This window comes from Salarias fasciatus, chromosome 23 (genome assembly GCF_902148845.1).
Source record: "Salarias fasciatus chromosome 23, fSalaFa1.1, whole genome shotgun sequence".
Lineage (NCBI taxonomy): Eukaryota > Metazoa > Chordata > Actinopteri > Blenniiformes > Blenniidae > Salarias > Salarias fasciatus.
The window spans coordinates 21,229,635-21,244,373 of NC_043766.1; the positions used below are offsets into that span (position 1 = coordinate 21,229,635).

At 40.3% G+C, this 14,739-nt stretch overlaps 1 protein-coding gene across 1 annotated transcript; it reads left to right on the forward strand.

Moving 5' to 3' along the window:
* Nucleotides 1-823: 823 nt before the first annotated feature.
* tmem59l (transmembrane protein 59-like) lies at nt 824-14,496 on the forward strand. The gene is made up of 8 exons (XM_030083262.1): nt 824-1,079; nt 2,417-2,522; nt 3,416-3,510; nt 3,644-3,796; nt 9,220-9,325; nt 9,468-9,582; nt 11,447-11,564; nt 12,986-14,496. Exons 1-8 carry the CDS (start codon nt 915-917, stop codon nt 13,142-13,144), a joined length of 1,017 nt encoding a protein of 338 aa, XP_029939122.1. The 5' UTR covers nt 824-914; the 3' UTR covers nt 13,145-14,496.
* Nucleotides 14,497-14,739: the final 243 nt, after the last annotated feature.

Below are 14,739 nucleotides of genomic sequence, written 5' to 3' on the forward strand. Positions count from 1 at the left end.
GGTTCTCCCCAAGATTTCTTCTTTTCCCACTGGGTTTTTGGAGTTTTTTCTTGACAGATGTGAGGGTCTAAGGCAGTGGTTGCTTCGTTTTGTCTCGTTACTGTAAATATTGACATATTACCATTATGCTTATTCACTGTTTTTACATTTACCGACCAATGTAACATCTTGAAGCCCTCTGAGGCAACTGTTGTTGTGATAATGGGCTATAAAAAAATAAATTGATTGATTGAAATTGATTGATTGATTGATGAAGATCAGTACATTATCTGTTATAAAAAGAGTAATTCTTTTGTTCCTTTTCTCATCATCACCATCACATGTCATTTAAACTACATCACCTGTTGAAACAATTTATTACACAAACTTACAAAAAGCCATCAAATAATAACAGTTTGCACTTAAACATGTTTCGCTGACTGAGCTGCACTACTTAGACATATTTTATGGGAAATTTCTACTCAACTAATGCCATGTTAAAGCTGACATAATGGCATCTTTGAACTGAACTGATAATTGAAACTTTGGTGGAGGATAAAATGTTAATATTCTGTCAGAAGACCCCTCTCCTCCTGGACATCTGTCACCCCCAACACGGCCCTTGATTAACTGCAACATTTTATTTATTTATTTTTTTAATGAATGCATTAGTGCCACATTATGCACTGCAGTGAAGGCTGCTCTGCAGGTTGTGTCTGCGCGTGCTTGAGTGGAGACCTGCGCGTGCGTGATGCTCATGATGATGATGATGATGATGATGATGCTGGTGACGCCACAGCCAGAGGCGCTTGAGTGGAGCAGCAGACAGGATCCGGGCTGAGGCAGCAGCAGCATCCGCACCAGCCGCGCCGCCACAAAGGGAGCTCAGTGCTGGTTGAAGCTCGACTCTCCGCTCCTCTCCTCCAGGGTTTGAGATGCTCCGGCTCGGCGCCAGTATGTGCGGCTTCTCGGCCCTGCTCCCGGTGCTCCTCGCCGGACTCGCGGCGGCGTCCTCGGATTTGTTTGACAACCAGCTGGGCGACATCAATTACTGCAAAAAGCAATGCCAACTCACCATCAAAAACAAAAGCCCTGCTAAAGTAAGTTCTTCCTGCGTGCTGCGGGGTGGGATGTCTTCTGCAGAAAGCGCATTATGTGCAGCGAGCGTCCAGCTACATCCTGCTGTTATCGCCTGCAAATCAGCACCAAAAAAAAAAAAAAAAAAAAAAACATCACCCGTCACAATGATCGCATGTATTTTGCATTGGTTTAAAAACGCGTTCAAATGTACGTGCGAATAAAAATCATTGTGTTTGCGTCCTTGCGTTGCGATTTTTCGCTGCATCCTCTCGGATGCATCCGGGCACTATCAGGCCGAGGAATGGATGCAGCCTCTCTCAGTCTGCATTCTATCAGCCCGTTCAGCGAGGTATCGGCTATTCAGCCTCGTGCCAGACCCGTCTTTACATTCAAAAGTAACGATATCTGACCGATTTGCATCCCACCGTGTGGACGAGGCGCACTGGAGGGTCTGAGGAGCAGCGAGATTATCGGGAACTCTAATGACAGTTTCCTCAGCATCCACCTGCTCTGCCAAGGCCAGGCTGGACCGGAGCAGAGCGGCGGTCGGCGGATGGGAATTTGTTTGTTTTTTTCTCTTTAAACGAGTTTCAGAGGTTGACGGCATTGCCCAGACCTCCCAATCTGGGATGTTTTTCATCCCACACGAGCAGCAGCACCTCGTCCTCCTCCCCCTCCTCCTCCTCCTCCTCCTCCCTGCCTCCTTCAGGTGTGGTTCAGACATCCTGCAGGGCAGCAGGAGCAGAGCTGCAAAGCGGATCACAGTCACCTGCTTTGAAGACTGAGAGGAGCGACTTCTCCGTCGGGTTGTCGCGCTATGCACGAGAGCAACCTCAAAAGTGCTGTGCCAACATTTTGAAAATACAACACACCCTCGTTGCTCGGGATGAACGCTCATCCTCTCTGGGTAAACAATGAAGCGCCGGACAGATGATGAAATGCACAGGACCGTAATACACCGCTCATGGAGGCGGTCAGGGAATCTCTCCCCTCCTCAAAAGAATCACCAGAGGGCGCTATGTGCATCATTTTTGCAGAGAAAATTAAGACATAATGTCATGGGAAGTACAGTAATTTGACTCTTCCTCTGTCACCAGCGTATTATTCTGCATAAGTTTTTGTACATCGTGGTCATCATCGCCGACTCTCCTCAGCAGTGACAGAAAGCAGCTTATAAACAGTTTATGACAGGTCATAATGTAGCAGCTGCACCGTGTCATTACGAAATGTCAGAATCCATCTTTGTCATATTTCCCCACACGCTTATAGGGGGTTTGTGACTACAATAGACACTTCTAATTTTGTGCTCCCCCTCCATCCACCTGCCCTAACTCTCTCTCCTCTCTGTATATGGTAGGACTCCATAATGAACGCCTGTCATCGTGGCTGTCGCCTCTACTCCATCTGCCAGTTTGTCAATGGCAACGCTGGCTTTAATACCAGCAGGGAGGAGTGTCAGGGAGGTGAGTCAGTGTCTCAATCTGTCTGTCGGACTGTTGGTTTGAATGAGTTTGGTGGTCTGGAAGTTTGAAACACTACAGCCATAAAAAAAAAAAACCAAACATCTGAAAGTCTGTGATGTATACATTTAACATTAGCTTATTATGACTATTGTAATAAACATCTGTTTGGATGGTATCTTTAAGCCTAAATTTGTTGTACATAGATCAGTGAAGCTCTTGTTTTTAATTCAGTTTTGTTTTACAAATATATGGATATTCATCACTCACAGGCTGTATAATTTATACACATATCATATATTACACACTATGCATCATATCAACGTATAGTTTAATGTAATTGAGAAACAATATTTTGACTCCAAGTCAAAATCAGGTTGCAAACACATTCTTTTATCTTCACAGGAGTTCTAGTGAAGCCAGCGTTTGATATCAGAGTCTTGAGCACTACAGCTCTGGTAAACATTGCAGTCTTTCCTGAAAGCTGTCAAGCTCAGTGGGTATTTTCTGGTTGTTTGAGGCTGTTCGGCCTGTTTGAACTCCTGTATTGGAAATCAATGATGTGATTTGCCATCCAGACAGCAGATGCCCCGCTGCCCTCTGTTTCAATAACAGCAACGTGGAGTGAATTGTCTCTGTAGGGGCCGGCAGATGCAGCGATTCTCTTTGCATCTTTATCTTTCTTCCCACATAAACAGAGCAGATCTGTTTATTTCTTCCCCACTGCTGCCTGGCCGTCTGCAGGGTTCTATACCCAACCCTGCTGCTCTCGTGCTCATTCCTCCTTTGTTCACTGCTTCATTTACACTGTCAACCTCATTCTCTTCTCCCTCTCTTTTTCACCGTCACATTTATGCTGTCATCCTTCACAACTGTCTCTCTTTATCTCCCTTCAGCCTGTCAGGAGGCCTATATTAAACTGCTGGAGCAGGAAGCTTGCAGCACTGGCTGCGCAAGCCAACCTGCTGAACCTGAGATCAAGAGGAGGAAGGTGAGAAAGCAAACTTAACGCTCGTTGTGTGACACTGGGTGCCCAAATGCTGAAGTCTCTGTCATGAACACCTAAGCGTGTTCACATGGAAGCACAACAATAATTGTGAATGCAACTTTTTTGTTTTCTGCAGCTGAAAGCCATGACTCTCCGCCCCAAACCCCCTTCTGTGATGGAGGCTGTGTCCAGTTGGTGCAATGACATCGTCAGCTCCGCACAGAGCTTCATCTCCTCCACCTGGACCTTCTACCTGCAAGCCGACGATGGAAAGGTTGTGGTTTTCCAGGTCAGACTGATGAAACTAAGTGAATGTCTTGAACTGGCCAAAAAGATCCTCAGCAATGCCTGTTTGCAATCTCAAAACTCATCCAAAATCATAATATTACAAAGATAATTGCTTGCTGTTGGCCTCTGCATTAGCTTTACATGAATGGCAGTGTTGTGGATGCTTTTGTTTCTTTGTATGAGGTTATTATGTAAACAAGCACAGCAGAGAAGCAAAAGTAGTGTAGTGATCTTCCAACATTTTTAATGCACACGCACATAATGCCAAAATATGTCTAATATTAATGCTGATGTGAATTCATGTTTTAAGTTTTTGACTACAGGTTAAAGTCATCCAGCAGACTTTTACAGATTATTTTTTGTGCTAAACTCTCTGCTCTGTGTTAAGAGAGTAAAATACATGTCCTTTTGGTGCTTCATGTTTTGGGTCCTTGCCAACAGATCTCATAGTCCGACCTCAGAATCAGTACATCTGTAAAAGTTGAGTGAGCAAGGGCACGTGGCAAGGTACAGAAAAGAAGGGGCTGAATTTGGAGAGCGACAAATTATTTTTTTCCTCTCCCATAGCACATTAATTGTTTATGAATGTCCTTTTATGTTATGTTACTGCCCTCAGTACCATGCATATTTGATAACCTTGAAAAGACTCGCCATGGTGAACTTACCTCAGGTGGAAATACAGTGCAAGATTCAAGAGAGAATAAATTATGCCCAGATATAAAGTTCTGGACATGACAGAAAAAGTACTGATAAGTAATCTCTTGAAATTTTCAAAGAATTAAACACAGTATTCATGCCATATCTTTATTCCCCTGTTACTGTGATCGGACATTAGAAACAATAAAGCGATTTGATTTCTAATTCTGCTGTAACATGTCTGCAACTTGGAAGTTAAAGTTTATTATAAACACCTAGACTGACCTGTTTCACAACCATCAGTAATGAAAAGCCTTATCCATGCATGCATCCATCCATCCATCCAGCCATCCATCCATCCAGCCATCCAGCCATCTAACCAGCCATCCATCCATCCATCCATCCATCCATGGATAGGGGCTAGATAAGTGCGGGGGGGTTTGCCTTGAACATATGTGCATCCTACAAATATCACACACTATGCATCTTTCAACGGATGCAAATGCAGATGATACATTCGATTTCTATTACTGAAAGAGTAAATTCAGAGGTATGATAGAAGTGGTGTGTGCTGGCTTTGACTTTTCTACTCAAGTTAATGAACATTTTGTCAAAATCGATACACTAAGCCTCCTATGCATTTAAGCTATTACAGCAGACTACATTAACATATCCTCCAGATACCTAAAAAAATAAAAACCTTGCATCTCCCTCTCAAATGTTTGATGTCAAATTTAGCTACATAATTAAAGGCTTCCATGGGAAATAACAGTATTTACTCTGGCTAACCAAATAAAAGGGTTTCTGTTTGACAGAAAACTGAGTTATATGCTGGGGTTCACTATTAGCATGAACATAATTTGTGTGCAGATTTATACCGGGCAGTAAGAAACTATCAGGCCTGTGTTTAGTGGACAGCTGGCAAACTGCCACTGAGTTGAAACCTCAGGAAAAGTCCAGTGAAGTTCAGGAGGCAGCATAACAAGAGGGGGACAAGCCTGCTAGACATACAAATTATCCTCATGCAGCTAATTGTATTTTCCCATCTGTGAATACCTGTGCGTGGATTTATGTGATACTATATGAAAATAACTACATGAACAGCTCCAGGTACTGTAAAACCAGTGGCAGTTGCTCATAAGGGTGGAGTTTGTCACTTTTAGGTCACAACCAGGGGTTTTCTCTGTACAACTTGTAATTTTGGGGAATTATGGGTAAAGCACAACCCTCACCTCCCAACAGCCCTGTTTCACTACCACCTTGTTGCTTTGACAGCACAGCTTGTGATAGTGTGTCAGTTTGAGAGGATACATTAATGGACTCATCCAAAGGTGTGTAATGGTGAGGGAGTCGGCCAGCAGAACTTACTGAACTTGGGGCGATGCCGAAGACAAGGAGAGAATTTGCAACGCCATCTCTACTTGAATTTCTTCATGCAGCCTAGATAAATTTTTAAGAAATAAGAAGCCCGAAAATAAAAGAGAAATATTGACAAAGAGAGATTGTGACTCAGAGTTTTGTGCTGTGTAAAAGAAAACACTCAGCGACCCGCTTGTTGCTTTTGTTTATAGCTGCATCACACAGTAAGTAAGCACCAGTGTGTCCTCCCATCCATCCATCCATCCATCCATCCATCCTTGCTGCAGTTGGTGGGGTTGGGTGGGGTCATATTGGTACCTCTCAACATCAGAAAGCTGATAGTCAAGTCTGATAACAAATAGTTCAATGCTGAATGTTCTTTGATTAGGGCTTTAAACTCACTTTTCTCTAACTTTACCAGGTTTTGTGATGCTCGTCAGGACAGTGTTGTTCTCAATGCGTGCCGTAATACATCACTTGGGCCTAAGAAGAAACAAAAAATCAATACACATGTAAATAACAACAGGCTAGTTTTGCTTAGTCTAACAGTTTTCTAGATAACTTGGAATTAATTGGAGAGATATTATAAATATAAAATCAGATTAAGAAGACATCTAAAACATGTTTACAAACCAAGTGAGCTTTTATATTTCAATATCTGTTTAAACTGTTGTTTTATCTTTATTTTTTTGAAGCAGTGCTTTGTGAAATAGTCTAAGGACAGCCTGACCTTGAGACCTGGACTGTACTGGTCCCACATGACTACAACCCACCTCTGCTCCAATTTCTAGATGCTGTGAAGCAATTTGTGGCAAAAACAATCATAAATATATCTCAGGTTACAAATCTTGAATTGTCCTTATTGCTAACATCCAGGTCATAAATCTCATTACCTGTACAGACAGCCGTATAACCTATAGGTCCACATATTTAACAATATGCTGAGACATCATTCTTTTCTTTCATTTACCAATGAAATGAACAGTTGCATCCCACAAACTGTTCATCCCTAGACAATGTCGCTTCGTTTTGAGAGTACCATTATAGTTAATTGGTCGCTGTCTGTCACTCAATTTCATGTCTTTACAGTGTTGAAGAAAATGTATTTGGTTAATAAACTCTTGTCTGAGACTTTTCCAGACGCTCCTAGCTCTAGCTATTCTTTGTCACTGTAAACTTTAGCACCTTTAGCATAATGTGGGGCAGATGTCGAATGGGCTCTACACATTTAAATGGTTAGATCATTTCAGTCTGCATTAAAAAAGGATTTCCCCCTCACTTTGACCCTATTTTCTCTGGAGGCTTTGCAGCAGAGCTTCATTTGGTTTCAGTGAACTCTGTAGGAAGACGCTGCTCATGCAGGCCAAAGAAGCCAGCTGTGGAATAACTTTCTTTTATTTAAAGGATTGTAATTGTTTTGGGGAACCAATTTACCAGCCATATCTCTGCAGTGACCACAGTATGGTGCACTGCTTTATCTCGCACCGGTGATTAAAATCACTTTGATAGATCACTCGCTTCCTGAATGAAGTAATGCATGAAGCGGAGGGTGAACCCTCATTCCCACATTATAGTGTCACATACGACAAGAGGTTTCAGAAGCCAATGAACCGGTTAAGTGTCAGAATCAATAAATAATTTAGAGGTTGATGCTGCTGCAGTGGGATGTGGGTGTACTGTTCTAATAGGTGTTTAAGTGTGTGTGTGTGTGTGTGTGTGTGTGTGTGTGTGTGTGTGTGTGTGTGTGTGTGTGTGTGTTGTTGCTGAGGCCAGCAGTAGCATTGTCACACAAGGACTGCATCTGCTGCTGTAGTGGAGGAGGAAGGGTCAGCAGCAGGGAACCAAAATCCTCTTTTAATGAGTTCTCCAGGGGAACAAGAAACACTACGCATACAATGAAACACATTGGTGCAAATGCTGACGGCAGGCTCCCTGTGTGCATAGCAGTCGTTTTAAAAGCTGTTTGTCAGGGAAGTGCTCCATTACCAAACGTTCTACCGTACAGATTTTGATGCATAAAGATACACATTGAACATGGAAATGATTACTTTGAGGTGGCTTTATTCAGTTACAATCCACTAAATGTTCTCAGATTAGATGAAAACACATTTACCTTTAATCCTGGAATCTCCAAATGAAGCATGCTATTTCTACTTTTTAGAACTAACTAAAGTAATCATAAATGTTCATTTACACAACATTAACTACAACTTTCAGGCTGATGTGTCCGATTACACATCTGGCTGTGTTCTGTCCATGGCATTATCTTTACTGACCTTTCTGTTAACAGAGCAAACAAAACTTTTTTTCTTTTTATTTTTTATTTGGTTCTGAGGTGCACACATCATGTCTTTTTGTACAGTATTCTAATGAAATTAGAGACTTTTATCCAGTATCAGTCTTATGAAAATGTTTTGTAGATGCAAAACTTTTAGATCGCTAGTGGGAAACATAAGTGATCAGTCTTTGACTTTGATATTTTAGATGTTTTGGGTTTTTTTTATAATAAAGGTAGTATAGGAGTATGAAACATCTTCAAATCCTCTGATGCAAAGTGACAGTGTGCTCTCTTCAGGTAGGAGCAGATAGCCTTCCCCAGGCGGAAGAGTTCAAAATATCACAGGGTCTTATTCGTTAGTGATGGGAGTGGCTGTATAGAATAGAATCAAATAGACTGGAATAAAATAGAATGCCATCAAATGATTGCATGAGACTGAGACAACAGTTAACAAATATTTTTGATTTAAATATGGAAAATCTATTTTGCACTCTGCATTGTTGGGGTGAAACAAACAATCAGAAACCTTTGCTGAATGGTTTTCCTGCAGAGACAGGAAAAGGGGACTCATAGCCGTCACTGAATCTACCATGAGTTTTATACCTTATGTTTCCCAGTTTCTCAGTCAAGTTACTTTCTCGTGGTTTTTGTAATGCAACTTGCATTGAAAATATTTATTTTCAGGAAAATTCACTATGAAAAATTACTTATTGGTTTTTTTTTAAGACCTGGACATTTTTAAGGAGCCAGGCAAAAATGTAACTAGTGTGAATTTGCATTTATGGTTTGTAAATTATATCTCCTGTATTTTTATAAATTCACCTGCTGATAAACTTGAGGGACTGAATTTCTATGGTACCACAAAAAGGAAACCAGACAACTTTGTATATTTGACTGGCCACCATTTCCCTCAAGTTCTCCTTGGTTCTGCTTGATCATGATTTAAAGTTGTGATGCACCGTTTGAAATCTGAAATTATCTGAACGACAAATGTCGGACTAGATTATTTGTTGTTGATTATACTTTGTTGGAGCCCCTCTGTGGTTTATATGTTTGGGTTACTTGATAGTTCTGCTGCTGAACCTGCACAATTACATTTCTTCTGTTGGTTACTGAAATTTGTACTTACTTTGCTTTTTTATCACCTTTAGAGCCAGCCAGAGATGGAGTACTCTCTTCCGGAGCTGCAGGCTCCTCGATCCAATGTGGCTGAAAAACCCTGGCCTCAGGTCCACTCCCACACCCAGAGACCCCACGGTCAGAACACTGACACCATTCTCACATGCTGCGCTCACACACTTTCTCTCAGCCTATCTATAGCAGCACATGTACAGTATGCTGCTGCAATAAATGTCTCAAACTAATTAGCACTGTGCCTGTATTTCTTACTGTGTGGCAGGTGTGAGGGGACATGGAGAGAAGGGAGCACCGAAAGCAGCAGGCAAAGGGAAGCACTCTGTCCAGCACACAGAAGATCCCACAGCCGAGCACGACTTTCTCGGCTGCATGTCAAGGTGAGCTGGAGATACAGTTTTTACAATTACATGCCAATCAACTTTGAGTTAATACTGAGTCAATCTGTCATATCAGTCCACACTCTCAACTACACTGCCAAGACTAATAATAATAATAAGAACAACAACAACAACCATACTTTGTTAATTCCTCGGGGAAATTCATTTTTTTGGCATTAACCCTATTTCTAGAATTCAGCGGGCAGCCCATCACGGTGCTTCACCGAACTGATGGAGGACCCACAGCAGTGAGCTGAGGGTTGTGAGGCTTGAACACGAAAAATTGCAATTTGATATCTCCTTCTTCAATCACGAGGCCACCACTGGCACCAATGTTTAGTGTCGGTTCTCTCACATTTCTGCAAACTAGGTAGTACAGTGCATTTATGCAAAAACAGCAGAAAAAAATGTCAAAGATATTTAATGTATTTCCAGCAAATGGCCGTATTAAATGCATGAAGCCAGACACTGAGCAATTCATATAAGCTCAGGCACATCGAATAGAGCAAGTGTTAATTCTAAACCATTCACCACTTAGAAACATCAGATTAACCTTTGTTAAAAACTCTGAATTATTTGATTTCCAAACTGAGTCACTTCCCCAAAGAGTAAAGTGTATAAAGCATTCATATTTCAAATGCATCCAATGAGACTGTCTGTTATTATTGGCTTTACTGTGTAAAGAAGTTAATAGTATTTTTTTTTCTATAAAAACACAAAACATTGAGCCTATATTTTGCAATTTTAGTTTACACTGAGAGCGTCTTAGACTCTCTTCAGGGCTGAGGGAAAGACCTGTGGTCTTCTTCTTCTTCACTGTCCCGTCAGTTTCATGTTGGATCCATAGTGCGAGTTAAGAAGCTATAAGTTTCTGACTCAAGCAACAAACTTCCTGTTTTTTTTTTTTAATAATTTCCTGAACTATATTAGAATCAATGGGTGATTGGTATTTTAGGACTGAATTGAATGAACTGAAATCTGAAAATGTTGCCATGTGGGTTCAAGTCAAGGATGATCAACTGATATATTTGGATATTTTTTCCCAACAATACAGTAACATCTTAAGACTTTCAACTCACTGAACAGGCTCATGGAGAATAAGTACTGCAACAAAGTTTTTCACCAGATATTTTCAACAACTCAAATATTCCACACATATAAAGTGTCAGAACAAGAAACCTCATTAATTAGGTTAAGTCCAACAAAGTGGAGTGGCACAGGAAATATGAATTGAACACATAAAGTAAAGGAAACCAGATGGATTCTGCTAATATTTAGAAAGAAGTCCTGCATAACAGTTGAGCTGGCTTTCTCTGGTGTGACGTACAATCAAAAAAACTAGAGTTAATTCTGATTTTCTTTAAACTGGCCGTGATCAGGAGCTCTTTGCAAGATTTCTTAAGCAAGCATCCAACAGAGTTGTCAGAGGAGCTGTTCAAGAGCAAAGAGTCACTTGTGCAGAGCTTCAATAAAACCTGGAATTAGAAAGTACAAAGAAAAGAATAATGCACCCAAGCATCACAGTTCGAGTGAAATAATGGGGTGAAATCATAAGTAAGCTATGAATATGACTAATTTCTATACACACAAAGCACTTTGAAGCTGTCATTAGCAGACGGATATTCTACTGATAATATATATATATATATATATATGTGTGTATATATATATATATATATATATGTGTGTGTATATATATATATATGTATATATATATATATATATATATATATATATATATATATACACACACACATATATATATATATATATATACATTTAAGTCAATTTTCAATACCGAGCCCGCACGCCATTCCACTTTATATCTCACAGCATCGTTTTACCCTGCTCTTTCTCCCTCCAGACGTTCAGGCCTCCCACGGTGGATTTTAGCCGCTTGTCTCTTCCTCTCCATCATGGTCATGTTGTGGCTCAGCTGTGCCAGCCTCGTCACCGCGCCGGAGCAGCACATCAAAACTCAGGTATGCACATGTGAACAAACTAATTCACCTGCTTCACCTCACCACGTGACCTGTGATTGTTTTGACAGTTCTCTCACAAAAATAGCCGAGGAGGAAAGAAGAACAATGGATTACTTTTATATCTGGTTTTTATCAGCATCTCACATTAAGAGCATCTAGGATGCTTTACTTTTTACATTTCTTTCATTTGAATTTATTCTTTCACAGCAGATTGAGAGTGTATTTTATGTAAAGTCTCTTATTCGAGTGACACTTACCGGCTATCTAATCTACATTTCTTGAGACTGTTTCGTTTACTTTTTTTACCACCTCTCTTGAGCTGCTGAATTACATCGATACTTTGCGTATTCTATTGTTTTTGTACTTCAATACAGTTTTTATATATTTTATTTGTTAGTAATAATGACCACTGACTTTGAGTAAAAACATACAGTTAAAAAACACATCCGCCTGTTTATATCACTGAAACATATTGCAAGCAGTCCACACTCGAGTGATTTCAAACATTTACATGACTCGTGTGGTAGAAGGTAAAGAGTGGGCTTTTCAGAGCACGTCTTTCTCCTTGTAATATTCAATTTTTGAGAAAAAAAAACATGATGAAAAAGGAACAAGTGGAGAGTAAAACCCTTATTTGTTTTATTGAAACATTTTTAGAACTGAGCGCAATGTAAAGTAACTTTAATGTAAATTCTGAGAAATTATTGAAGATGTTACTGAAATAACATTTGCAGCCTTTACATGAAAACCTTTAAATTGAAGCCCTAGGCAAGCATGCGTTTGCAGTTACACCACAATCATGATGGTCAGGTAGTGAATCAGCCAGCCGTCTGCCAATTATTGCTGTGCCTGATATGTTGCCAGCTGTGCTTCATAATGATTAGAGATGACTGAATAAAGAGGCTGACAAAGCAACATGAAAAAGAAAATACCACGCTTTGTTAAAACTGCAATTATGTCAATTTAAGTAATGCCACTTTTGAGCTTCAGTTGAGTTTTCAGCTCATTTATGGGAAGTTACAAGCTGGGATTATCTGGAGAGCTTATTAGCTCACCTATGCTCACAGCACAACACATAGACATCAAATGAATGACATAGTGACATTTGGTATTTTCTGTGATACGTGTATTTTTCCCATCCGTTTTTTAAAACTTCTTCATCAAATCCAGGTTGCAGAGACACTGTAACCAATCCACGTTGTCTATGATTACACCCTGGACATGTTGTTATGATTTTAGAAAGCTTGAAATGAATAAAGCATTACGCCACTACATTTTAGGCATGGATGCATTTCAAGGGTTCTAATCAAGTTTTTTGACAAAATACCCTGAAATCCACCAGACTTAGCACCCGCATTGTTGCGGGTCAAGTTCGCCTCATTTATTCAACCTGATCACTTCTTTTTGGTCTATCTTTTCAGCTGAGTATCAATGGCGATAAAGAGTTTCTGGACAATGCCCACAAAGTCAACCCATACCACCTGAGCCCTGTGATCGCCGTCACCGTGAAACAATCAGAGGAGATCCAGGAAGCAGGGCCGCTGCCAGTGAAAGTTGACCTCAACAAAACGTGTGTTTAGGAATAGACCAGCGGAAGAACTGCTGTCTGGTTTTCCTGGGTAACCATCTTTAAACTTTTTGGCCCATCTGTGAAAGGAACTAAAGAATGCATCTCTTTTACTCAGTCAGCAGAGTTTTTAACATATTCTTAGGAGCATGGCACCCTCCCGCCTTTCAGATAATATAACCCAAACATCAGGCTCGTGTTGGTTAGATGGGGTTTCCGTTAGTTATGCCCATTATGCATCTCATTTCATCGAACAGTTCAGGTGTCTTCAGATTATCTCTAACGATCGAACTGCTCTTTGCTGTTGCCTGAGATAGTGCTCTTGCATCAGATTCGCACTATGAGACAAACCAAGAGGATGAATTACTGCTTATAGCTTCCATATCATTTTTTCATGTCTAGTGTGGGCAGGAGAAGACAGACACTGGCATTTATGTTAGTTTAAATTCCCCTTGTTCTCACAGAGATTTTTGATTAATTAGTGGCTTGCTCTGAGCAGAGGGTTGGAAAAATAAGTTGTGGAGAGAAGATTAATTGAAAGTGAGCTGAATACTTTGAGAGTACTCTCCCGAGTGTTGCAGGAAACAGATACTGTAGCTCGCATTTAACAGTCTGTTTACATAATCAGCAGTATGAGCTGTGTAGTAATACTGTCTCGAAAATCTCCTGAAATTGAAAGTTGTGCTGTTCATCTTTGACTGTATAAAAGGTGTGTAGTAGAGTAACTCTCTTCAGAGAAACACAAGCTCAACATGTCTTTTCGCCCTGTTCCTGTGTCTCTGTGTTTGGATTCATCAGCAACAGCACACTTGAGTTTGCAGTGAACAAATTCAAACAAGCTGAATTAAAACTGTAACAGGACACTGTTGTTGAGACTGAACAAGGACAACACCTTTTTATTTATTTTGTTTTCTATTGTCCCCAGTGTCATTGCCATGATTTATTTGTTCAATAGTGTTTTTGAAGTGCCATGTACAGTTAACTCATCATGCAAATGTAATTGCTCTGTATGTAAAAATACATTGTAACACAGATTGGAAAGAGACACACAAAAGGAAGATTGCACCTATTGTTGTACTATGATTATTATATTCTTGCTCTCATATCACTTAAAGGAGTTCTTAGCTGTTATATGTGCCATGTGCTTTCTAATAGCTGACTATTTTGTATGTCCTAGGAGCACATACTGAAGGATAACCTCTGTAACAACGTGTAATGCAAAGCTTTTAACATAGACCTTTGTTATTGAACAGAGTTGCACAGTATTAGAGAAGATTTTCTGTTACCCTTTCAGTGCTTTTGGTGTCCTGTAACGCTCTCTTTTAATCCAGGCTGTGTAGACAATAAACCTTGCATGCATGTGGACTCTGCGCTAGTTTATCCTAACCGCTTGCCATGCTTGTATGGCACAACTCTACTGTAGACTTGTGATTTTTTTTGTGTTCATATTTACTGTATAACATTGACTAGAATGTGTAAAACGATGAATGACAGTATTCTCGTGATCTGACAGAAAGGACTCTAAATTAAAAGCCATTCAATCAACACTCGTTCTGGTTCAGCTAATGGTACGTCACAAGGAATCTGATATAAATTTCAAACTGTATT

What these genes read in the sequence shown, in the direction of transcription:
- tmem59l (XM_030083262.1), top strand. Translation starts at nt 915, where the DNA reads ATGCTCCGGCTCGGCGCCAGTATGTGCGGCTTCTCGGCCCTGCTCCCG. An exon ending in CAGGGAGGAGTGTCAGGGAG is followed by an intron (nt 2,523 to 3,415) that starts GTGAGTCAGTGT and finishes ATCTCCCTTCAG; the next exon opens with CCTGTCAGGAGGCCTATATT. An exon ending in CTGAGATCAAGAGGAGGAAG is followed by an intron (nt 3,511 to 3,643) that starts GTGAGAAAGCAA and finishes TGTTTTCTGCAG; the next exon opens with CTGAAAGCCATGACTCTCCG.